The sequence below is a fragment of the Hemicordylus capensis genome, chromosome 5 (assembly GCF_027244095.1).
Source record: "Hemicordylus capensis ecotype Gifberg chromosome 5, rHemCap1.1.pri, whole genome shotgun sequence".
Lineage (NCBI taxonomy): Eukaryota > Metazoa > Chordata > Lepidosauria > Squamata > Cordylidae > Hemicordylus > Hemicordylus capensis.
Genome location: NC_069661.1, coordinates 15,796,164 through 15,823,455, shown reverse-complemented (window position 1 = coordinate 15,823,455; position 27,292 = coordinate 15,796,164). Strand labels below are relative to the sequence as shown.

The window sequence follows — 27,292 nt, the reverse complement described above, 5'->3', positions numbered from 1 at the left end:
AATTACATGCATTACCAACATGTAATAGGGGAGGTATAAAATGGCCAACTCCTTCAAGATGAGAATCCAGTAACGGCAAACATGTTTGCACATACAGGTCCCATTGTATTTACACAGCACTGTAAATTCTGTTTTCCATCTCTTTGTTGTAGCAAACACAGTTACCATAAAAAAGTATTAAAATGGCTAGTTATCCTTAACTGTACAGTCATCCTAATTATTAAACACCAAATTAAACAGAATAATTATTTATTCAAAAGTACTTACCATGGCAGGATATGGGGATGGGGGAGGTTGCTGCTGGTACACAGACTGCATTAAAAGCTGCTGTTGTATCATATGCTGCTGCATTGCTTGTTGATACTGCATTTAGAAAAACAGATCTAGATCACAAATACTCTCTAATCCAGTGAAATTACTCAAAGTTATCCTTGCTACATCATCAACATAACTTCCCTAAATGCCTGTTTACAAGTGGTAATGGGCTAGAGGAGGGATGATAAACTGAAGCTGAATCCAAATAAGACAGAGGTGCTCATTATTGGAAACTAATCCAGAAGCTGGAATAGATCTGCCTGTTCTCAATGGGGTGGCCCTCCCCAAGAAAGAAGTGCACAGTTCAGGAGTTCTCCTGGATCCAAACATCTCTCCAATAACTCAAGTTGAGGCAGTGGCCAAGAGTGCTTTTTACCAGCTTCAGTTGATATGCCGTGTCCTTTTTCTGGAAGTAAGTGACATTAAAGCAGTGGTGCACATGCTGATAACTTCCAGACTTCTATTTCAATGCACTGTACATTGGACTGCTTTGGTACATAATCCGGAAACTACAACTGGTGCAAAATCTATAGCTGGGTTGGTGTCTAGGGTAACCCAAAGATACTATATTACTCCTGTTTTAAAAGAACTACACTGGCTGCTGGATGTATTTTGCCCAGAAACCTAAATGCTGGTTATTACCTATAAAACCCTAAATGGCTTGGGCCCAGGGTATTTAAGGAGGACACCATCATGAACCTCACTGCCAATTAAGATCACAGGAGGAGATTCAACTGCTGTTACCACTGGCTCATCTGGTGGTGACTCTGAAGTACCTTTTCCTGTAACTGCCCCAGACACTGCCTGTCAAAGTTAGAGCTGTACCATTTCTGACAGCCTTTAGAAGAGCATTGAAGACCCACCCATTCAGTGAGACTTTTAATTTAAATTTATAACCAAATTTAAAATTCATCTATTTTAACTCTTGATTTTATTGTTTATAGTTTTTAATCTGTAACTGCCATGAGATGCTTGTGTTTGGTAGTATATAAGTGTGCTAAAAAAAACACCCCAAAATATTAAGGTTTTTAATTAATCATCTTCAACTGAAAGATTCAAGAAGGCAGCTTCCCCTTCTCTCTCTTCTCCCTCATCCCCAAAGAGAGCAGAGCCATCCTGTCATGGGCCTATAGCATTCCCCACCTTGTGCATAAGTCAGGAAAGCATGCAACGAAGTGAACTCATTCACCAAAGAAATATACTTGCTGAGCGAATTGTGCCAGACAACTTAACGTGAACCAAAAATAAACGAAGTCAAATACCTCCATACAGGAAAACCTCAATATTCATGGGGATTCTGATCCACTCTACAATTGCGGATACAGAATCCGCTAATATCGATCCACTGGGGCAAAGGGAATTGGGCGGTTAGGTTCCCGGAGGCAGCAGTGGTACCTTTAAAAACCACCGCTGCGCTCAGAGAAATGGGCTGCAGACCAGTCAGCACGGTCATTTGGGAGAGAGAAGGTGTCAATGCTGCTGCCTCCACCGCCATCCCCACCACTGCGGCCGCCTCTGCAGCCATCCCCACCACACTGTGGGGGTTTCAAAGGTGCCACTACTGCCATCCCCGACCCATGGACGCAAGTTCCACGGGTTGGTTGGTTTTTCCCAGGGTCGGGAACACCTTCCAGACACAAGTGGAAAACACACACAGCTCTATTGTAGAAAATGATATATCCTTTGAATATTTTCTCCCAAATCTTGTGAACAATGGCTTTTTAATGTTTTCTTTTTTGAAAAGCAGTGCACAATTACCTTTTGAAACATAAAAAGTGATCTGCTATACAGCATGAGAGGCTGCTATTCAAGAAGCACAAGTTCCGCACTCCCTGGATATATAGAACTAATTCACATTTCTTTGTATCCTGGCCTCATTTTGAACATAAGAACAGCCCTGCTGGATCAGGTCCAAGGCCTATCTAGTCCAGCATCTTGTTCCACACAGTAGCCCACCAGATGCCTCTGAGGCATGTCCTCTCTCCTGCTGCTGCTCCCTAACAACTGGTATTTAGAGGCAGCTTGCCTCCGAGGCTGGAGGTGGCCTATAGCCATCAGACTAGTAGCCACTGATAGCCATGAATTTGTTTAAGCCCCTTTTGAATTGACAGCTCAATTATCTTGTGACCAATCATAATCCTAATCATTTTCTTGCTTTGATAATGGCAAGTACCTAATCCTGACCCCAAAAGAAAGATTTTACACTTTGTACTATTGAATGTAATACCATTTACATTATTCTAGGAAACAAGGAAACCAATTTATACATTGTATTGATAACAGAAGTGGCAAATTAAAAACTACATAGCTAAAATACATTGGTACCTGCTGCATATATGCATCCTGAAGCAACTCTTGCTGCTGCTGCTGCAAATGATGCAACTGCTGTAGTCTCCAGTCACCTTGTTGTAGTTGTTGCAATACTCTATTTTGCTGTGGAGTCTGATTAGATCCGTGGGACAACACACTGTCTTGACTATTTCCAGGTTTTGAGGCTCCTAGGATATTTTCAAAATGTATTATCTGCTTAATGCATTTTAAAAGTTTAAGCACAAATCTTACTAATAACTCACATGTAACTCCCATTACAAGATGCATCTAGTAAAAGAAATACATGTTTGTGCTCCATTTCTCCATATACACATTTTGCAAGACATTTTCTTTAGTTAAACCATGCGGGAACCCCTCCTAACTCTGAAGGGTCTGTTTCTTGGGGTTGGAGCTGAGTTTCCACTGTAGTTCAGGGGTTAACCTTCAAGCTGATGTAGCAAGACACCAATGTTCCTGGCACTTTAACTGTTAGAGTTGTAGATAGACCATAAAGGTGGCATCAGAAAGAATTTAGTGTACAATAAGACATGTCTAACATTATGCTTCAATAATTATATAAGTTAAATGAAATGCTTATTCTTATACACTGTAGAAAGTGAGGTTGCTTACCTGTAAAAGTAGTTCTTGTTGTGGTCATTGTCCTTCACACTTTGGATGTCTGCGCCTGTGTAGACAGGATCTTGGAACCTTCTAGAACTGTAAGCTATAAGCTTTTTGGAAGTAGCCCCACCCCCTTGGTGACACCTATAGCCCCTCAGATTGCCTCGAGTCCCTGACCGCGACGATCATACATAACAGATGATCGCTACAGCGGGGAGGAAGGCTGTGTGAAGGACAATGGACCACTACAAGAGCTATGGTTACAGGTAAGCAACCTGACTTTGTTAGTGGTCAAACCAGGGTGGAACCGCCCAGCAAAGGGAACAACTCATGCCTGCTGCCACAAGACTAGCTCTCCTCCCAGCTGGATTTGGACCTATGACACCTTGGGCTACTACTGTAGTGGTAAGCCTGGCCCTTTTCAGGTCCCCAATAACTGTGCCCATGGTGATGTACCGCAACCCTGGGTTCTACCCACAAATATTCATAATGTGGTCTGTGGCTGTTATAAGCATAATATTTTGAGAAGGCTCTCTAGCAAGGTCCAGGCAAGTAAAAATTCCTCTCCCTCCTCAAACCCTGAGATGCTTACTCTTATGTTGCTTCTTCACCTCAGCTTGCAAACAAGGCTTCCCTTGTTTAGCAGGCTTAAGCCCCGAGGAGGAAGCCTTTGGTGTTAGCAGCGCCTGCCCTTTTATGAGAAGGAGTGCAGGGCCCGTCTTCGGTACCGGCGCTGCCTGTGACTCATTCTGTGTCGGCTGCTTGGATTCCTGAGAGCACAGCATACCAGAGCTGGTACAGTGCTGCTGGGAGAGCTGGCTAGTGTGAGTGGCTTGTAGGGCCAATGTAGCACGTAAGGCCCTCTCCCACAGCAAAGCACAGGCGGGAAGTGCATTTGCATCGGGCCCATCTAGTAAAACCCTGACAAACAGCACAGAAGTTAGTTCAGTGGGTCTCCAGGGCACGCAAAGCACTCCTTGTGCCTGTCTGAAATGGAGAGTTTAACAGAGCAAGTAAGGCAGTTCTTAAAAGAGACTCTAGCAGCCACATACTGCCACAGGATCTCTGAAGAGAAAACCTTGAGGGTGGGGAAGGGGGGAGTTAAACAAAGACATAAAATGAGAATGGCTGAAAAATGAGAGGACAGATAGAATAAATGAAAAACTAAATTAAAGAGAAAGGGCGGGGAGGTTTGTTTGGTGGTGGTAGTGGACAGCTCTCCTCACATGAAATGAGGCAGAAGGTCTCCTGAACTCACTATCATGGCGGCCGGAAGACTGAGGGAGGTAATCATTGAGGGGCTATGAGTGTGTCACCAAGGGGGCAGGGCTATTGCCAAAATGCTTATAGTTTACAGCTCTAGAAGGCTCAGAGGTCCTGCCTACGCAGGCACAGACATCCAAAGTGTGAAGGACAACAGCACCACTAACAGCACCACTAACTTCTCTATATATATTTCTCCTAGGCATACCCGTCGCTAATCCCATGTGTGGCAGCTCTCGCGAGAGTTTGTGAGCAGCTGCTGATTAGTGATGAGACAGGGGAGAAGATAGGGATGCGGACACGGCAGGCCAGCTGCCGGGAGCAGACAGTGACAGGCCAGCTGCCGGGAGCAGACAGTGACAGGCCAGCCCGGCCACTGGGAATTAGTGAGCTGGCGGGAAGTGGCAGGCTGGCTTTCCAGACAGCCTGCCCGCCAGCCAGAAACTGCGGGCGGGTGGGGGGAGTGGGCTGCTCCCACCAGTGGGTGGCTGGCCAGCAGGAGCAGGCAGGAGCGTGAACAGGTGGTGGCGGGCCAGCCAGCCGCCAGGAGCAACAGGAAGCAGTAGTGGGCCGGGCCAGCTGCAGGCGGTGGCAGGAGGTGAAACCGCAGGGGGTGGAGGGGGAGAAGTGGGCCGGCGGAGGTGCAGATGCTCTGCATACAGCCTAGCTAATTTAATTTATCTTCTATGGGGATGTTTCCTTTTTTCTTTTTTGAGGTGGCATATCTATTCCCATGATCCTTTTTGAGAGCGATTATGGCTCCTGGAAGGTGCAACTGTTGGTCACTAGATGATACATTAAGTTTTCCACAATGATGTGTGAGCACAATTCAGAGTGGACACTATAATGCAACTCTCATCCTGTTAAGAGCATTTAGATCAAGATTACTAATCCCTGCTATACTCCATTTTTTCAGTTTCATTTTTATTCCTGGGCATCCACAGTTGTCAGTCTTCAAAGACATTCTCTAATTTTAAAATAAAATATAAAAAACAATTGTGTTTTACTCAGCGTTAAAGAGGGAAGCTTCATCATTCCATTCCATTGGTTTGAGTAGTTACCTTTTTGTCCATTGTTAAAATCACCAAGGACTGGCACTTTGACTGGTGTTGCTGAGCTCTGAATTGTTAGTACACTAGAAGTGGTAGTGCTTGTATTGGCCTTTGGTCTTTGTCGTGGTGCTATTGAGGTTTCTGTTGGTCCAATGGCATCTGTTATTCTAAAGCGGAAGAGTTTTGATACATTTCTGTGAATATACTTGTAAAATGCAGGGTACAGTAAAGCAGCGAGCACGTCTTCCAGGAATGTCATTTGTAAAATACACCTTTTTTCTCTTTAGAAGTTGTGTTCTCTATATTCACAGATTTCACCGGCGGGGGGGGCTGGGGGGAGGGGCTTGTGCAACATTTCTCTTTGCAAGAACGATTAGCATTTTAGGGCCAGACCAAATGGCAAAAGATCCATTCTGAGTTGGAGAGCATTCACCTCAGGAAAACTGTACAGAAAGAAACGTTTAACACCCCACTCCCCAGTGCTATTGCCCCAACCTGAATTGTGGAGGGTCCAACAGCTGCATTTAGCCTCAGAAGATCCAACAACAGATCTCCCACTGTTTAATCAAGTTGCACCCTTAACATACTATTTGACACACTGTGTGCAGTAAATTTACTGAACACACAGATGTGCATTCAGTGCAGTGGTAATATTGCTAGACAGTTTCTCACAAAGGCAATCCAACAAATGAATCGCTCACTGTTTTTTAAAGATTCAGGAGCCTCAAGCATTTGATTTTATAGGGCTCCTGAATTACTCTTTCATACCTACATCAAGACAAACACTGCCTGATACAATGAGTTACCTACAACAGAAATTAATACATAATGTATCTGAAAAAGCAGATTTCTATTCTAGTTCCAGACCTGTGAATACTTTCATTCATCTATGGTTGGTTTAGTGGGTCTCAAAATGTGGCTCTTCTATCTCTATTTTTCCCTAACTGAAAGCTGTATCCCCCTCTACTCCATGAAACATTTATAAGTATGCCCAAAGGTGATATTCCATCTTAAGACACACTTTACTCTTGTAATTACTACAAGAGCAGCTATATTTGAGTTCTTCACATTAAGCAACTTTCACACACTGCCTCATCCACATTCATTAATAGTAAACGAAACAGCACAGCTACATCTGATCATTACTCTTGCGGGAAATGCCCACATTCAGTGTTGGAGTCGCCTATGAGGAACCCAACGTGCCAATCTATTTTGGGTAGCTGAGTTTTCATAGCAGCAATTGCTGCACTCACAATTCCCTAGAGTCAGAATAGATGAATGTCTGCAAACTATCACCATCAAGTCATTTACATGATTGAGTAATAGCACTACCACTGGAACATAGTTCTCACGTAGCTCAGTGAGCATTCCTATGAAACATGAGGAATGCATTCCTAACGTTTCCCAACATCTCCTTAATGCAGAGCAATATTTCCCAGAGAATGTTAGCCCTGTGTAAGAGCAGCTTCACACTTTACAAGCAATAGTTGATTTGTGCATCCTCTGTCACTTGACTTGCATATTATGTGAAAAAGAGGCAGCTGGGCTATCATGCTTTGCACTTTACAAAGTGAAAAGAGGGTGCATGCACCACTCAATCTCCTCTTCATTTTAACATGAAAAATAGTCCCAAATTTGAAATTTAGAAGTCAATGCCAATTAAGGAGCTGGGTACAAATACATGAGCCTTATTATACAATTAAATAGAAAAACTGACCCTCTTGATATGTAATACCATATGAAAAAGCTTAATTAATAATACACTTTAGTATTATTATGTAAAAGTGCATAAAATTATCAAGCAATGACTATACTGTACTCACCTAGCTTTTATTTGGCTTTTCTTAGCAGCAGCCTCACTAGCTGTCAAGGGTTCAGGAAGAGTTGAAGGGAGAGGAGAATTCTTGGGAAAACAAGTGACCAAAATGTATTAAGGTTTTTTGTGTTAAAAAAAAAAAAAAACCACACATCAAAGGTGAGAATTTCATAAACTCTTGATATATTTATTTTATTTATTGCTGATGACAAATGATTCTGGTTTCATGCAACTACAGTCCTACTGGGAACATATCAGTCCAAATGACAAAACTTACATGGGCACGGTTTTCCAACAAGGGAGTGTACAGTAGGCCTGTGCAGTTGGAGGAAATTTGGATGCCTCATACGCGTTGTTGTCCTCAATACTCCCAGTGCGATCAGCACCAGAGAGTAGTTGCTCAATGCACCGCGTGGTGGGATCTTTTGTATCTGAACCAGTACCTGCACGGGGGAGGCCAGGAAGGCACACAGGCGGGACTGTAGTTCCTCACAGAGCTGTCCCCAGCCTTTCCTGGAAATCCCAGAGATTGATCCTGGGATCTTGGAAAGCATGAGTTCTGTCATTGAGCTACAGTCCCTTCCTGCTGGCTTTCTGTCAAGGGAATGTGTCAAGGAGCAGTTTTGACAAAACTCAGTCAAGAGCTCTGCTCAAATGTTCAGAGCTGGTCACAGAATTATCTGGATTACTGCAGTAACCACATTGTTCCATTCTTATCATGTTCTTAACATTTGCACCATGCCACCTGAATAAACATGAACTTGACCATTATTCAACAAGTCCATGAAATAAGATTATTTCATACAAATTTAGTAATTATCAAGGAAGACAAGATGACTGGGTTTTAACAAGCTAATCATTATCAATATTATTTGTAGCTTCTGGACCCATTTAAAGCCAGTTAAACAAATTCTCATTTTAAAATACAAGTCTACTTACATTAATGTTTGATATCGGACAGTCCTTTTTGGCAAGTCTAAAGGCAAAGTAGGATACTTGAAAGATATCAGGCCTCCGTTCTTGGTCTGGTTCAAGCATGTATCCTGTCAATTACAATAGATTAAAGTTTCTAACAAAAGGGAAATATCCTACCAAAGACAACCACAGGGCTCTGTGGTTGCTAGGAGTCAACACCAACTCAACAGTACACTTTACCTTTACTTAAAGTTGTACTACTTTTTAGAAATTACATAAAATGAAAACAGGCCAAATAAAATGCCCTACCATGCTCTGAAGGCCTTCGGAACTCCAATGATGCCCCCCTCCCCCCACAACAAGCACCTAATATTCTGCCAAAAAATTGCTTTTGTTGGTTGTTTGTTTAAACAAATGAACCACAAAATGGCTCTCTTCCACCAAATGACGACCAGAAATTACCTCCGAGGTCATTTCCAGCCACCCCCAACCCGCAGATATGCGGAATTAACCCCTTTTCTGCAGCCCCACCACCACCACCTATGCCAAAGTTGGGTGTTAATTACCCAACCACATATACGCGAAACCGCAGATGTCGGGTCTGTGTATAGGGAGGTCCACCCGTATGAACATTTTCATGGAAAACTTAGTTTGAGAATTGTCTAGATACTTACTTATCAAACAGTGTGTACCATGGGAGTAGCGGGAATTATCTGGAATGGTAAAGCTTCCATCACAAATGGCAACTTGACTCTCACCAAAGGGAAGTGTGAAGAAACAAAGCTTATACAGCAAACAGCCAAGGGCCTAAGGAGTGAAACAGGAGTGTTAAGAGAAATACCAACAGCAAGTCTGTACGAGTAGAATTTGAGCTTCTCAGCTATAGAATTTGACCTTCTCAGCTGTAGAACTATGGCAGGATGATAGCCTGAAACCTGTGATAGTGAAACTAATTAAGAGAAGTGGTTTCAAAGCCTACTGAACAACTCTTGCCCTGCTGCATTCCCCAAAAGTCTACTCTCAGAGGTTCCCCCAACCCTAACCAGCTCTGGGATTTGGGGGGAGGATACAAGGGGCTCAGCAAAAATCACTCCCCTGCGTGCATGAACAGAACTATTCAGGATGCTGCCCATGATTTACAAACCCCATCCCACCCCCCAAAAACTGATTGTGTTGCATTTCCATCAAGACAGGAGAAAGGAAAATCATTAATTATCCAACCATTAACAAAAGGCTGGACCATCTTGATGGGTGCAGGTACTGTGCATATCTGCCTAGAGACCCATAATCAGGTTTGTGTAAGCATAAGACTATCATACCATAATCCTACTGTAGCCTGTGATAGACCTCCCTACAGATGCCTCATCTACACTCAAGCACACATTAACACAAATCCACCAATTAGTAAGAAGCTGTGTCAGGCATCAACAGATATCAATGCAGCATCAGAAGTAAAAGGTTGGCAGAAGCAAGATATAGCAGCTTCTATCCTAAGCAGCAAAGGTCTTGATTGTGCCCTAACACGTTCTACATACTATTATCATCATCATCATCATCTTATATCATTATCTTTCCACTTCCAAGTTTATCATTGAGCATATTTTTAATCTTCAATTTTGGGATGTAGCTTTGGCTACAGCTTGACATTTTTTTCTCCCCACTGAAATCTTAGCAGGTACTAGGCTTTCTATATGTTCGTGAATCACTATCATTACCTGTGCTTATTGCTGCAGGACATGAATGGAGAGTTCTAGGTTGCAGACAGTTTTAATCCTTTTTGGCATGAAAAGCTTATGAGAGAATCCTAGCCTAGAAATTGCTCATAAATTGGTTGGGGGGGGGCAAACTGGGCTTCTCATAATGTTATTTTGCTGGACCAGTTTATTTCCTCAGATACAGCTTTCAAATCCTTTGAGATTTTGAAAAACAAGTTTGATCGATCTCAGAACACAAACTGGCAGTTTATTCAGCTTAACACAACTTTTTGGTCCTGATGCAATTGCTGCTTTTGCAAGGATCCTTGCTTTTCAATTTGGAGCATTTATAAGATATTCGAAGTCCTTTAACTTTTCCCTATCAAAAACAAAGATATAGGCAAGACTGATACTAGTTAAATTTGAGACCTTTGGAATAATGAACTCAAATACCCAATTCTTCCAAATCAAAGGTGGGTTGCCTTGAAGGCAATGAAACGTGCTTCCTTTGATCTTAAAATGAGGTTAATACAGAAAAAACTTATTTTGTAAATATTGGACACCTCGGAAAATGTTTATTAGGACCAGTCAAAAACTACTAGTTGGAGGCGTAATTTAGATGTGGGAAACTTACATATATGGGTTGGTCCTGTCATGGTTCCATTTTGGTTTGAAATTCACAAATTGGTCGATTTGACTTTACAGCAGTACTGCTCAACTTTGGCCCTTCTGCAGATGTTGGCCTACAACTCCCATAATCCCTGACTACTGGCCACTGTGGCTGGGGGTTATGCAAGTTGTAGTCCAAAAACAGCCAGGGGAGTGGGGGTAGAGCAAGCCTGCTTTACAGCGATCATTGTTGGATGTTCATGATCTTTAGTATTGCATCTGTAGTATTTGAAATTTCTCTCTACATCAAGAACTGTGGGTTCTTTGAGCACAGGGGGTTGCTAAAATGATTATTATGCAACATTAGAAGGACAAATGTACTCCTGACTTGCAGCTTTGGATAACTGATGTGTGTTCCCTGACTACATTTGAACTGGGTTTTTCCTCCAAATGAAATGGTAAAGAGGAGCAGCTTTCAGAAATTTGATCAGATTTTAATGAACTGTTTGTGCTTTAAGGGTATTATATTTAGGAGGGATTTTTTTAATTGATATATAATTCTCTTGTGTAAGTGATTAGGATTTTTCTTGATCGTTTTTTTCTTTATTCTTATTTTTTTATTTTATCATTTTATGCTGTTATCTTTTTAGCCAGCATCAAAGAAAAAGAGTAATAGCAAAAATATAAGGGATAAGTTTGAGGAACCAATTGCAAAATACATAAGGTACCAATTTATTTTGTAGGTCTTCATTTGATCTCTGAGGAACATGGGTTTTTTTTGTTTCAATAACAACCAATTGAGTGAATAAATGAAAATGAATTTTTTGTTACTAAATGATCTATAGCTTACAATATTTGCCTGAAGAAAGTGTTACATACATTAATGTATACCAGCAATTTCATGGTTGGGAAATAAAGTCCTTATAAATAACTACATTTTTCCTCATATAGTAATTCTTTAACCATTAATTCTCCCATCATAAGATTTTGCTTACCCAGATATCTGCCTTGGTTGTAATTGGTTTCCCTCCATAAAGATTGATCATTTCAGGAGCTCTATATGATAATGTAGTATACCTAGGAATACATAATTTTAATTTAATCTTTATTCCAGTCAAAACATACAAATGACTAACTTGTTTTGACTACCCATAAACACTCTAACTTGGAGGCAATGAGAGTTAGGACAAGAGCCTAAGCAAAAGACACACACATTCTGTTATTTTGTGCATCTTCATTTTGTGTAGAAAAGCTCCATTTTACTCTTATTCTGAAACAATGACCCTTGAATTGTAAAAAGTTAGGCTTTTCTACCTACACGCCCCATTTCTCAATCTTTTAGGAATAATTTTCAACAAAGGGTTTTTGCAGCTTTCAGAATTAGACGGCTCTCTTTTTAAACAATAAAAAACAATAGCGGCTATGAAGAGGCTAACAAAAAGGAACCTTGTGAACTGAATAACTTAACTTGCATTAGTAATATTTTTAATCTTTGGAAATTGTAATCTGAATCAGGAAGCTGGAAATTTATGACATATCCATAACAGAACACTAAGTTGTACATACTCTACTATGATTAAGTGGATTCTTTGGATGGTGTTAAGAAGTAAGGATTGAACTAGTCATCTTTATTCTTGGACTGGGCCCATATCACAAACATACTGGGTAAGACATCAACTTATCCTAATTACAAATACTATTTCCACATATTTACCAAAGTTGAACATTGTGAGCCACCTGCTATTCAGATGCAGAAGTCTGTCCACAAGAAAAAATACACCTTAATTGTATTGTAGTGACCACTCTCCCCTCCCTCTAGAGTTAACTAGAAGTGAACCTTTGTCTTGACTGACAGGTGGTGACCTACAGAGATCACCCAATTAGTCCACAAGTGGGCGGGGGGTGGAGGACCTAGAGAGCTGCTGCTGGAAATTCTGGGAACATGAAAGGAAGTTCTGTGCTGGAGGAGAAAGAGAACACATGGCAATGGAGTTTGCTGCAGCAGGATGACTGCAGCCTTTGGAAGATAGATCTGCAGGAGGCTTGAGTCTCATCAGGAGTTTGGTCAGTTCAAGGAAAAAGGGGACCCAGCATAGGGAACAGTTTGTTTAGTAAGACTGTGCGCCGGGGATTTGTTTTGCTTGCGGTGTCCTTTGCATTTTCCTAAATATCTCTTCTTTGCAACTAAGTAACTAAGATTTTACTGCATGCCACCCCAGTATCATTTGGGATGCTGTTGAAGTATTCTTGTAACCAACTAAGTATTTTTAGGTTTATCTAACCAACCAAAAGCCTCCAGACAGAACCAGTATGTAGTAACTGAAAAGGACTCTGTAACCATTTAAGCATTCTTAAATGCAACCTAAAACTGAAGCTTAAGACAACCTATTTTTGTAGTCTTTTGAATTAAAGTTCTCTTTCCCTTTGTTCTTTACCTTTTTCAAGCCTCCAAGGGTGGTTTATTGACCAAGCAGAAGGAAGTGGAGGCTTTTCTCTGCTACAAACACATCTCAATGAGAGCTTGGCCAAATTAACAATTTAACTTCATGTACAGGCAGCAGGTCTGGGAGAACAATTGGTTTTATTCTTGCCTATTAGCAAGGGGGGAGAAGATTTTTTTATTTGCCCAATACCCAGTTACAGAGGGACCTTGGATTAAAGGACCCAATCCTCTGGTCCGGTTCTCTGCAAGTTTTAGGGTGCTTAGTGGCAGCATTTTAAATCTACCAGGAACATAGAAAGGTTTTAGGAGAAGCCCACCCAGGCAGCTCACCAGGGATGACTCAGCATTTCTTTTCCCTCACTTGAGCTAGCTCTGAGACAAAGAGCTCTGAGACAAAGAGCTTTAATTCCCTACACTTCCCATTATTTCTCTTAATATTTTCTGTATATGGTAGAACCAGACTTTGAAACTTGTATTAATACAGATAATTCAAGAACTATCAGAATACTGATGTTAAATAACCAACTTTAAAAGTGTAACTTACTTTTTAATTTCGTCTTCAACTACATTAACTCCATCTTTCTGAGGATTAAGGAATTTATTAGTGGCACTGCCAAAGTCACAAAGGACATAGTTCCCACTGTCACTTAACAAAAGGTTCTCAACCTTAGAAAGAAAGGCAACAATTAGATACACAAAATGAAGACAATGGACAATACCTAGACACACACTAAGTCAATGCAATATGGGTTTCTATCACGGGAAGGGGGGCATGATGCTCAGCAATCTCCCCTCCCCTCTGAAGCCCTCTGTGCTCCCCAAAAATATACCCCTGAGGACTGAGGGATCTCGTGGACATATTTTTGAGAGGCACAGGGTGGGCATTATGGGCCTATACATAACCCCAAAATTGAGCCCTAAGCACTCCTTCTCCTGCAGTAGTTTATACCATTCTGCAGGCAGCACAGGCAAAAATTTTAACCCCTTCTTCCACTCCCAAACCAAGAAGAAAAATAAAGTACTTGTAAGAGTTGTAGAGAATCTTCTTAACATTATATAGTTTGCTAATTCTAAAGTCTATTTAAAGCAAAAGTATTTATAAAGCATGAACAATAACTTGGCAATTGAACTTCAACTTTTGGAGAAAGCCATCTCATCACCAAATAAATGGCTGTTCCAAACACTGCAGCTGCAAGTTGGTGAAAGTTTTAAAAGGAGAATGATATCTGTAGTTAAATTCATTATCTGCATTACCACATTTATGAACAAAACAGGGACCAAAGGAGATTTTATTTATGTTAATTTACCACATATTTCTGCTGATCATCAAGAATAGCAAGTATTACAACTACTCCAAGTTTGTACCTTTAAATCTCGGTGAACAATGGGTGTTTTGCACTGATGCAACCTAGCCACAGATTCACAGGCATCACAAAATATTCTTAACACTTCTGGCTCAGTAAAGCCTGTCTGCAATCTCTGATTCATCTGATTCACTACTTGCCCCGCTACAAAAAGAAAGGTTGCAATTACAATAATGCTTTAAAGATAAAACACTGTGAAACAGTTTTGAAAGCCTAGAAACATAAGCTATGCAAACTTCTTTTAAAAAGCAATTCTGACCAACGAAGAGTGCTAATTTTAAAAGATTAGTTCAGAGTTTGATGCAATATGTTTCTGATTCTGCAACTATTCTCCAAGTGCCTACTATTTTACTAAACTCCACACACAAACACCCCTACTATTTCAATCCTGATGACCTAGCTGCACATTGGAAAAGAAACCTTTACATTTTTTCAAGTCATTTTTTCATAGGCCATTGCCCATTCTACTAGGTTTCACTTCCTGATCTACTAGGCACAGTCCTTAGCTCCGTGCTCCAGCACCATGCATCTCAGAATCTGAACCTCAGAAGACCTAGCAATCCTATATAAAGTGGCTTGCTTAACACTATTTAGGGCTCCTGCACACACCAACTTAATAACATCAAAGCCACTACTATCGCTTCCTCCATGTGCTGCTCCAGGCAAACAATGTAGCATATATGCCACATCTAGTCAATGTCAACCTACGACTTGACTGCATTTTTATAGCAGCTTGACTGAGAAATCAATGAAAAGGTATAAACTGCTTCAGGATATTGGGCAGGAGGTAAAATAAAGGTCAACTCATGTTTACAACATGCACTTCTGACCCACAGGCAGGTTTGTATTCTCGTTGAAAAAATGGTCGGGTATAGATTTGCAAATTACCTACAGTTTAACCTCTTATATTCCTTAAGGAAAGTAAGATTATGAGATCACCCAGCAGTCTATGCCCCCACGTAATCACCCATGTGTGGAATTTTCCTTTCCTATACTTTTCCCTTTTCCTCCCCCTGAAAAAAAATCATAAGGAATTGTTCCTCAGTCTACAGCACTATTTATACTTCTGCCAATCCTCCAAACCAAGAAGAATAAGGAACAAGACATTTTCTTTTCCAAGGCATTTTTATTTTCAAGCCTTAGTTCAGCAACTTAGTTTCTCCAGTCATCTATCTACACCACTAACAGTACCAAGCACTGCATAACCAAAACTGAGTGAAGTTAGCAGAATACATCGAAGTACAGGTGAAACTCGGAAAATTAGAATATCGTGCAAGAGTCCATTAATTTCAGTAATGCAAATTAAAAGGTGAAACTGACATATGAGACAGACACATTACATGCAAAGCGAGATAAGTCAAGCCTTAATTTGTTATAATTGTGATGATCATGGAGTACAGCTCATGAAAACCCCAAATCCACAATCTCAGAAAATTAAAATATTACATGGAACCAAGAAGACAAGGATTAAAGAATAGAACAATATCGGACCTCTGAAAAGTATAAGCATGCATATGTATTCAGTACTTGGTTTGGGCCCCTTTTGTAGCAATTACTGCCTCAATGAGGCGTGGCATGGATGCTATCAGCCTGCGGCACTGATGAGGTATTATGGAAGACCAGGATGCTTCATTAGCGGCCTTCAGCAATTCTGCATTGTTTGGTCTCATGTCTCTCATCCTTCTCTTGGCAATGCCCCATAGATTCTCTATGGGGTCAGGTCAGGCGAGTTTGCTGGCCAATCAAGCACAGTACACTGTATACTTTTCAGAGGTCCGATATTGTTCTATTCTTCAAACCTTGTCTTCTTGGTTCCATGTAATATTCTAATTTTCTGGGATTGTGGATTTGGGGTTTTCATGAGCTGTACACCATGATCATCACAATTATAACAAATTAAGGCTTGGCTTATCTCGCTTTGCATGTAATGCATCTGTCTCATATATCAGTTTCACCTTTTAATTTGCATTACTGAAATTAATGGACTTTTGCATGATATTCAGATTTTCCGAGTTTCACCTGTACTGTATATACATTAGGATCAAAAGGCAACCTTCATTCACACGTCATTTCAGATTTTAAAATCAAAGATACATTCCATATTTTAAAAAGTTATAAACTTTTAAACACCAACAATTCCATAGCAGAGAATGCCAAGCAGCCCATCTATAGATTCTATAGCAACAACATACTGTTTTTATCAAAAGTATCAACTGAGAGTGTTACACCTTACTCATTTTAGAAACAAAACTAATTTACAATTTCTTATAGCACTAAACCATGGCAGGCTAAAATTTCAACACTGGGGCTCCTGCCATTATAAAAGCCTCCGAAACATTTCGGCATGGGGGCGTTCGGCGCTGGCGGGGGTAGAACTTTAAGGGTGAAGGAGGGTGTACTCACCCCTCCGGCCACATTTCCCCTGCCGGCGCTGTTATCTTTCAACCCCTCGGGGCGGCAGAGTTCCTCCCTGCCGCCCCGTTTCCCCTGTCGGCCAGAAGTGGCTGGAAGTAGCGAGCGCGCGTGCGCCTGTTGCGTGCGTGTACCCATCTGCCATGCACGTGTGGCACACACGTGCTCACTACTTCCGGCCGACGGGGGAAATGGGGCAGCAGGGAGGAACACTGCCGCCCCAAGGGGCTTAAAGGTAACAGAGCGCCGGTGGGGGAAATGCGGCGGGAGGGGCGAGTACCCCCTCCCCCGCCCTTAAAATACTACCCCCACCAGCACTGAAGTTATTCGTGCACATACCTAGCTCCTACATCTTTAATAACTGCATTAAAGAGGGACTTCTGGAAGACAAATTTTCAAATCCATAGAGCACAATTCAGGATATGCTGCACCTATAGGAATTCCTGTTTCTAAAGGTCTAGGAGCCCTAAAGTTGGGAATTTATTCAGCCTATGGTTAAGTGCTTTTAACTTTTTCATTTCAGCAAAAAAAAAATGTCATTTCCTAATGCCGTTAAAATGTATAGGCATTTTGATAAAAACAGACAACTGGCCAATTTAGCAGGAAATCTATGTCTCAGTGCAGCAAAGAAACAGTTGTCCACAGGTAATTTTGCAAAGGTTTAAAACAGATTAATTCAGAGATCACCAGACAAGCATGATAGATAAATGCATTGGAGTTTTATGCTGGACAAAAAGTCCTCAGCATTTCAGAAGCAGCCAAGAACTATGTGCTCATTTTATAAAGAGAGCAAATTAAAATGTAGTCCATTTTTAGTTAAAATACCAAAGCTAAGACTAAAGTGTAGTCCATATTTGCAATGATCTGTTCTCTTACAAAGTCCTCATTATCTCTTATAGCATTAACAGGAAGTAACTCATTAACTTTAGGACAGAATGTTCATTAGTGGTCTGAGAGTATCCAAGGCTGCAGCACTGCTGAAGCAAAGCAGGTGTGAACCTGATCGGGCTGTTGGATGGGAAAACCACTGGAATACCCATTGTAAGAGCAGGAAAGAATACTGGAGATGGAGGAATCAGCACTATCTACAGTCTCCATAATGCAGTCTTGTATTCTGGAGGCTTCATGCAGCTTAAATAACAGCCATTAGTTCAGTGCTACAGCAACACAGCAGAGTGCTCATAAGTGGAATAATGTAATACATAAAACAAGCAATTGCTACCCATCCTCTTTTTCTCCCTTCTCTTCTGGGAGCAAAGGTGGTGAACTGCAGGAGTTATGAGAAGTAAAGCAAGCAGCAGATAGCACCCTGTCCTGGAACTTATTTGCAGGACTGGTATAGATATGTCTAATATACTGTTGCAAAAAACAAACAAACATGTATATCAGCTTTCTTTATATTCAAAGAGAATTTTACTTACCACGACAGTATTCCATTAAGATGAGCACCTCCCACACATTATCACTTACAGAATTAACAGCACAATCCAAATACCCTACAATGTTCTTGTGCCCAGACAATTCTTTCTGAAAAAGGAAACACAAGAGTAAAGAAAAACTAGGATTCTATGTACAATTACTCTGGAGTAAGCCCCACTTAATAGTGGGGCTTGATTCCGAGTAAACATGCAGAGGGTTGAACTGTACATTTCTTTATTAAACTAAAGAAAAAGTGTACAACAGAAAAACAGCAATGACATAACCAACAATATTATGCATGCCATTTGCAGAAGTGCCTAAACATATGCTTCTCATTATCTTCACTAAATAGTAATGACGTAAGGTTATATCCAAAGGTTCCTTTCCTCTAGAGGCAAAAACCTTTGAACACAACCTTTAGTCTCCATGAATTGATTTGTCAAACCCCAACTGATTTTCAGCTAATAGGTTTGGGCCAATAAGAGTGGATCAGAGGCCAAACAAAGGTGGACTGTACTAGTAGCACTGCAACATTTTCTTTTTAAAAAGAAAACTGAGGAACAGGGAAGTAGAGACAGAAAGGCCCAGTTCATACATCACACAGACCATTGTTTAATCCTGGCTCCATGCAACATCCCCAAGCCTTCAGGTTCAAACAAGGGGGAAGATTTCTTCTTCCAAACTTTGTTTAACACAAGCCAGGATTTGTGATGATGTCTGAACTGGGCAAAGCCTGGCTGTGTGTTTTCAAACTCTGGTTAGAATGAGTCAGGAACTGCTGAGTTCAAACATCATGGCAAACCCTGCTTGAATTAAGCCAGGACTGGAAGTAGAAACCTTTCTTGCACATGAAAAAGAGAAAAGAAAGCTAGCAAGCCTAAGGCTTGGGGACACTGCACAGAACCAGGATTACATCTGCACTGCACATCTGTATCCCCTAACACATCTGTGTTCTTTTAAAAGTAACCCAAGTGATGACAAACTCTTCCAAACATTTACATCACAATGCATGATTTGTATAAAAAATATGTTCACACTAAAATTGTTTTGCTTACCATTATTGTTATTTCTCTCTTGCAGATATTTAGGTCAGGCACATTATTAACATACATTCGTTTCAATGCACATCGAACTCCACCATGTGTGCGCACAAGGAGCACTGTGGAAAAGCCACCTGAAAGAATATGGAAATTCAAGATTATTGGATCTGTTAACTAGTTCATCCTAACTTGTGTTTTACTGGGTTTTTAAAAGTTCATTAAAACTATTATTTTTAATGAATTTAATAATTATATTCTTAATTTTCTTATTTAACATGTCTAACAAGTGGGAACTCAAAAAACCTTTAAGTAAAACATTCCATACCTACCTTCCTCCCCGCCTATGAATTTATCGGGGTGGGGGGGGTGGGAGTGCTAACATTACATAAAGAGGAGAATTGAGCCCAGAAAGAATATCCTTTGGAACTCTTAAAAATCCCACACAAAAGCAAACTAGACCCTATTCTTCCTTACCCAGCACACAGAACTCTTGAGGAGCGAGTGGTTATAGCTGGCTACTAAAATAAATTAAAGTGTGCCGTCGAGTCAGTGTCGACTCCTGGCGACCACAGAGCCCTGTGGTTGTCTTTGGTAGAATACAAGAGTTTACCACCAGCATCTCCCATAAGCCAAAACAAATTTTGTGGACTCTTGAGAATTACCAAACATTAAAAAGAAACATGGGCAAATGCTGCATGGATGTAGACACTCCAAGATGGCTCAAAAGCATAAATTGTGCACAAGCAGTGATTTTGCAAGCATTTAATATGAATACAGTTGAGCTTAATATAAAATGGGGAAACTTATTCAAAACCCGAGTCAATACCCTGCCCCCTCACACCCAAACACAGCAAGTTTCAAATTCTCATTCCAACAAATGATTTTGAATGCAACCTGCCAAATTTTGAATGTTATTGTCTTATCCTCTGTTTCAGTACTATGTATCACTTTGGGCTGTAGGCAACTAAGTTGTCTCAATCCCTTCAATATGAAATACTCATGTGTGCATAATATTTGTAATGTACCATTCAAGTTGACAATGAGTTTTTAAGAGTTAATGTTTTGCTTGGGGGCGGGTGGGGGGGGGAGTTCTCACTACAAGTCAGAGTTCACAAATTTTGCCTGGCCTTGGTAGCTAACTTTTTTCTAAAGTATTAGCCAGTTGTGAAGTTCAATACCACCATGATACACTACAATATTATATGCATTTTCAGAAAAGAAATTGATTTCATCAAACTCAACCTTTATCTACTGTAGATCACTGAACTCTTTTTTCACTTTTAAGCTTTTTTCCTTCCTAGCTTTTAAGGTTGGTATTTAAAAGGGGAGGAGATCACTTTGCAAATGTTATTAAAAGCTAAAATATTATATATTCACATTTTCTGGTGAAAGCCCAGAATGTGTGATTTTAAAGAGTATGGATTTTAGTTAGCAAGGTGCTTATTTTATTATTATTATTATTATTATTATTATTATTATTATTATTAATAATTAATTTTATTTTATACATTTCTATACTGCCCAAAATGTAAGTTCTCTGGGTGGTTTATAAAACAATAAAAACATCAAATAAAAGATTAACACATTTCAAAAATTAAAATTAAAAGTTAAAACTATTAAAACACAATTAAAACAGTATCTAATTAAAAGCCTAGGTGAGTCTTGACTGCCCTTTTAAAAGTTGTAAGAGATGGGGAGGCTCTCATTTCAGCAGGAAGTGTGTTCCAAAGCCTCGGGGAAGCAATGAAGAAGGCCTGTATTTTAATACCCTACAATAAATTTTACTACAAAAGTGAGGAATGGGCAAGTGTTTCAAAAAGCAGGTAACCTGCGGCACCTCAGGAACTATATCATGGCATGTGTGCTCAGGTGCAATTTTTTCAAACTCTCAGTGTTCCCTCTAATAGGGATTACCAGATGTTGATTACAGCTCCCAGAATCCCCAGCTATCATGGCTTTTTCTTGGGGATTCTGGGAGTTGTAATCAACAACATCAGATCATAAAGGAACACAAACTCTGGCAACAACAGAACAGAAAGGAACACAACTCTGGCAAAAGAAATGCAAGGTGGCAATAAGGGAGGCGAAAAGAGAGTTTGATGAACATTTAGCTAAAAGCATCAAGGGGAAATCACAAAAACTTCTTTCCATACATCAGATGCAGGAAACCTACCAGGGAGGCAGTTGGACCGTTAGAAATTAGAGAGTGAAAAGGTTTATTAAGAAGGCTATGGAGGTTGCAGAGAAGCTCAATGAGTTCTTTGCATCTGTCTTCATGGCAGAGAATATTGAGCATATAGCTGCTACTGAACCAGGCTTTTCAGGGACAGAGGCTAAAGAACTAAGTCAAAAGGAAATGACGAGAGATAATGTTCTAAACTGTCTGGAAAAACTGAAAACTAGCAAATTGCCAGGGCCAAATGGCATCCATCCAAGAGCCCTCAAAGAACTCAAATGTGAAATTGGCAACCTCCTTGCTAAAATATATAACTTACCCTACAATCAAGCTCTGTACCCGAGGACTGAAAAGTTGCAAATATAACACCAATTTTCAAAAAGGGATCCAAGGGCGATCCAGGAAGTAACAGGCCGGTTAGCTTAATGTCTGTTCCAGGCAAATGGATGGAAAGCATTCTCAAGGATGAAATTGTAAAGCACATAGAACAACAGGCCCTGCTGGGGGAGAACCAGCATTACTTCTGCAAAGGTAAATCTTGCCTCACAAAACTTTTGGAGTTCTTTGAGAGTGTCAACAAGCGTGTGGATCAAGGTGATCCAGTTGACATAGTATACCTGGACTTCCAAAAAGCTTTCAACAAAGTTCCTCATCAAAGACTCCTGAGGAAACTTAGCAGTCATGGGATAAGGGGACAAGTACATGTGTGGATTGCTAACTGGTTGAAGGATAGGTATACATGGAGAGTTTTCACAATGGAGGGAAGTAAGAGGTGGGGGGATTGGGACCGGTGCTTTTTAATTTATTCATAAATGATCTAGAAGTAGGGGTAAGCAGTGAGGTGGCCAAATTTGCAGATGATACCAAACTCTTTAGGGTAGTGAACTCCAAAACAGATTGTGAGCAGCTCCGAAAGGATCTCTCCAAACTGGGTGAGTGGGCGACAAAATGGCAAATGTGCTTCAGTGTCAGCAAGTGTAAAGTGATGCACATTGGGACATAAAACCCCAACTTCAAGTATATGTTGATGGGATCTGAGCTGTCAGTGACTGACCAGGAGAGGGATCTTGGGGTCGTGGTGGTCAGCTCATTGAAAATGTCAACTCAATGTGTGGCAGCTGTGAGAAAGGCCAATTCCATGCTAGGGATCATTAGGAAGGGGATTGAAAATAAAACTGCTTGTATTATAATGCCCTTATACAAAACTATGGTGTGGCCACACTGGTAGTACTGCGTACAATTCTGGGCACCACATCTAAAGAAGGGCATTGTAGAAATGGAAGAGGTGCAGAAGAGAGCAACCAAGATGATCAGGGACCTAGAGCACCTTCTTTATAAGGCAAGGCTACACCACCTGGGGTTATATAGTTTAGAAAAAAGATGACTGCAGGGAGACATGATAGAGGTCTAGAAAATCATGCATGGTGTGGAGAAAGTGGATAGAGAAATTCTTCTCCCTCTCACATAACACTAGAACCAGGGGTCATTCCATGAAATTGATTGCCAGAAAATTTAGGACCAACAGAAGTACTTTTTCACACAACGTATAACCAACTTGTGGAATTCTCTGCCACAAGAGGTAGTGACAGCCAACAACTTGGACGGCTTTAAGAGGGGTTTGGATAACTTTGTTGATAAACCTCTCCTCCATGACTACTAGTCAGAGGGCTAGAGGACACCTCCAGTCTCAGAGGCAGGATGCCTCTAAGTACCAGTTGCAGGGAAGTAACAGCAGGAGAGAGAACATGCCATCAACTCCTTCCTGTGGGCCATTGTGCAACAGCCTGCTGGACAAGTTGGGCCTTGGGCCTGATCTAGCAGGGCTGTTCTTATGTTCTTAACATCTGGGTATCTCTGTTAGAGGAAACACTGCTCTCAGCCCATGTATTTTAAAAAGCTGTGTCTGGATTTTTTAATTATTAAGAATACATGATGAAGCTAGATTTTTGACATGCAAGCTCATTCATTTAGCACTAGTATTTTTCAGCCCGTTATAATAACGGGTGCTAGGTTTTTTTGTTTTTTACGCATACGTAATTAACGTTTCTTTTTCCCCCGCCCTTGACTGGTAGGGGGAGGGGACTTTTTCCTGGTTTTTGTTTGGTTTTGGGGGGGGGGGGAGTGTAGTGTGTTAGCACTTGTTTTCTTTGTGTGTGTGTTGGCTAATGGGTGTTTGGGCGGGCGGGGGGCGGATTGTGATTAGTGCATACTTGGGTCTTAGACATTAACTTTTAAAGGCAGGGCTTTTCCACCGCTGCCGTTTCTTCCCTCCCCGTTCCCCTCTTCTCATCCTTCCGTCCTCCGACATTAATTTTAAAGGCAAGGCTCTTCCGCCACTGCCGTTTCTTCCCTCCCGCCCCCCCCCCCATTAATTTTAAAGGCAGGGCTCTTCCGCCGCTGCCGTTTCTTCCCGTCCCCTAATCTTGGACAACATGGCCGCCCATGTCTGGGCGGCCGTATCTTTTTCGGCAGTTCTAAGCATGCGCTCCGCGCATGCTCAGAACTGCCGAAAAAGACACAGGCGCACGGGATCACGCTGAAGCCTTTTATTATATAGGATTCTCAGAATGACCCAAAAATGCTAACAAAAATTGAACAGAACTCTGCTCAAAGGGCGGAGGGGGGGGAAGGGAGAACTCTGCTCAAAGGGCGTGGGGCTGGTGTCTGCTGGTTTTGTTTGTTTTTTTACTTTCTTCTATTCCCATCCACAAACTCCTCAAGATAATCTCCCAAGCTTGCAATCCTATGAATACTTATCTGTGAGAAAACTCTTCTAAACTCAGTGGGGCTTGTGAGTAAGCATACATAAGATCAGGCTGTAAAATACATTGAGCATCTGCTTAACAAAGGTTCCTCTGCCACCTGTAATGCAGCTTTTACATTTATAACAAGTTATGTTTGCTTAGAAAGTACTGCCATTTCAAAAGGCTTCCTATATTTTAGTTTTACACTGATAATCAGCACTAATGTTTCTTGTATAATGAGGTTTGGACATGACCATCCTTTAACAGAATGTTCATATCTAGAAAACTTGCACTAGTCTTAGAGCAAGCAATGCTCAAGTCGATTATGAAATGAAAATGAATGAAATTGTGGTAGAACTCCTTGAGTGATTCCTCACAAGTTCAGATAAGGAAATATGGGTTAAGTATATGATTATTTAAGCACATATTTGAAACCAGGAATACGGTTTTGCATTAATATATACACTAACTCGTAAGTAAAAGGTAAAGGTAAAGTGTGCCGTCAAGTCGATTTCAACTCCTGGTGCCCACAAAGCCCTGTGGTCTTCTTTGGTAGAATACAGGAGGGGTTTACCATTGCCTCCTGCCGCACAGAATGAAATGCCTTTCAGTATCTTCCTATATTGCTGCTGCCCAATATAGTACCAGTGGGGATTCGAACCAGCAACCTTCTGCTTGTTAGTCAAGCATTTCCCCGCTGCACTACTTAAGGTAACTCGTAGGACAGGCGGCCAAATTTTGCAAGTCACAAATTTTGTCACAAGCTCAAAGTAAGAAGTAACAGCACTGTAGGGCACATTAAAATAGGTAGTCCCTGACTCTCACTTCCTTGACACAGTTTTGCCTCTGGTCCCCTGAGCAAGCAGTAGTAAAGTGACTAGGCCATAACCCAGACACCTCAGTATTTTACTACTCTTCAAACATGAAATAAACTTGTGCTATCTGTACTACTTTTGGTACCCATGAACAAGGGTAAGAACAGAACATAATTAGATTTATTTACTATGCAACAATGATCAAGAGCATGTCAGCACAGGCAAATACTTCGAGAAGCTAAACTCAAGTATATTTGCAATTCTCAAAAATTGCTTGAAATCTCAGATCCAAGTCATTGACAAAAGCTTAAGTGTAGTTTGCATGCATGGAGAGCCAGCATGGTGTAGTGGTTAGAGTGCTGGACTAGGACCGGGGAGACCCGAGTTCAAATCCCCATTCAGCCATGAGACTAGCTGGGTGACTCTGGGCCAGTCACTTCTCTCTCAGCCTAACCTACTTCACAGGGCTGTTGTGAGGAGAAACTCAAGTATGTAGTACACCACTCTAGGCTCCTTGTAGGAAGAGCAGGATATAAATGTAATAATAATAATAATAATAATAATAATATAAAAAAATTCAGATAGAACAATGGCCCAAGCATTCTACTTTCAGATTAGATCTGCCAACATGTATTTCAAAAGGATTCTGAAGAGTATTCTAGGACATACACACTCAACTTTTCCCTGTGGCTGCACACTGCAAGGGATAACAAGCAGTGAGCAGGCTATTTTTCAGGAAAGTTCATTCACCAGCAGGAACTCCCACTCCTTGAAAGTTTTCAATAACTCCAGGGGTTTCATAGAACAGTCTAAAACCTTGAAAGTTTTCAACAATTCCAGGGGTTTCATAGAACAGTCTAAAAGCCAATGAGACAGAAATTCAAAAAATTACTCTTTTTACCATTAGGTGGCAACATACCCTAACACAGAGAACTCTCCATTGCTATCCAGTACTACATTGTAATAACCTAGAAAACAAATTGTCTTGTTTTGGTCCACAAAGAAAAACACTATAACTACTGTTAATGGAAGCAGTTAAGTAAAATGTTTATATAACTACATAAACTTGAAGGAAAATGTTAGGTGATTATTTTTAAAGCAAATGTGGGAGAAAGACATCCAGAGCATAAAGGTTCCACTATTTAACCAAGCTCCTTTGTTAAAAGGAGGCACTACAGGCATTTTAATATTCTCAGCATATATTTCAGATTTACACAAAACCCATACATGAAACTTCTATCTCCTTAAAGGAACTGTCTAGATATTCTCAAAGAATGCAATCATTTCCACACTACAAGTTCACTTACAGGAACATACCCACATCAATACTCACAAACGCCGAGATAACCATATACCAAGTTGCTTCTGGATACTTAGATATGCACACAGAACTGTAACGTGCAGACAGGGCAACATACATACAATATTAATTTTAAACTTCAAGACACCAAATGAAACTTCAAGACACCAAATGAAATTGCTGATTTCCAGACTCCCAACAACCATAAAATGCTAAAGTAGTAAAGGCTGTACATATGTGCATTATTTCTCTACCAAGTCACACAACTGTGCTTAGGAACATAGGAAGCTGCCTTATACTGAGTCAGACCATTGGTCCATCTAGCTCAGTACTGTGTACATAGACTGACAGTAGCGTCTCCAAAGTTGCCGGTAGGAGTCTCTCTCAGCCTTATCCTGGAGATGCCAGGGAGGGAATTTTGAACCTTCTGCATGCAAGCATGCAGATGCTCTTCCCAGAGCAGCCCCATCCCCCCAGAGGAATATCACACATGTATTCTCCCATTCAAATGCAACCAGGGCAGACCCCGCTTAGCAAACAGAACAATTCATATTTGCTACCACAAGAGCAGCTCTCCTCTGTAAAATTAAAAATGTCTGTAAAAATTAAAGCCATTGCAAGAATTAATTTGTATTTGGGGGAAATGCAGCAAGAGAGAAATTTGGACTCATTGAAGCGTCAACATGTTCAATCTAGAACTACACTGTATTATCAAGAAGTACCCATATTCTAAAAAGCCATTACTTCCTTTAAAGATTGCTTTATAATAGCAAACAAAAGCTAAGTAACACTATGTGTGTTCCTCATGAAGGCAGAAGCCTCAGGGAGATTGCATGGGCATCTTTCCCCATAGATTTGAGAGTGGTCAGCAACCAAGATGAAAATTAATACAGAGAGTACGCTGAATGTACTTTACAAGCTGTTAAAGCAATGAGGCTAGAAGAATTCAATATTATATATGTCAAGTAAAACTATAAGTGAAAC

General features: G+C 40.8%; 1 protein-coding gene across 3 annotated transcripts in view; it reads right to left on the bottom strand.

Annotated features, from left to right (window-relative positions):
* Positions 1–27,292, bottom strand: part of BMP2K (BMP2 inducible kinase) — a 75,229-nt gene that overhangs the window by 33,695 nt on the left and 14,242 nt on the right. For all 3 annotated transcript variants that reach the window (XM_053252063.1, XM_053252065.1, XM_053252064.1), the window contains exons 2-12: positions 19,289–19,407; positions 18,236–18,341; positions 14,404–14,546; positions 13,583–13,704; positions 11,591–11,672; positions 8,967–9,099; positions 8,317–8,420; positions 7,385–7,464; positions 5,571–5,728; positions 2,641–2,813; positions 268–363 (exon numbers count right to left, since the gene is read on the bottom strand). In XM_053252063.1, the coding sequence (XP_053108038.1) occupies positions 268–363; positions 2,641–2,813; positions 5,571–5,728; positions 7,385–7,464; positions 8,317–8,420; positions 8,967–9,099; positions 11,591–11,672; positions 13,583–13,704; positions 14,404–14,546; positions 18,236–18,341; positions 19,289–19,407 (1,316 nt within the window). The remainder of the gene's footprint in view (positions 1–267; positions 364–2,640; positions 2,814–5,570; positions 5,729–7,384; positions 7,465–8,316; positions 8,421–8,966; positions 9,100–11,590; positions 11,673–13,582; positions 13,705–14,403; positions 14,547–18,235; positions 18,342–19,288; positions 19,408–27,292) is intronic.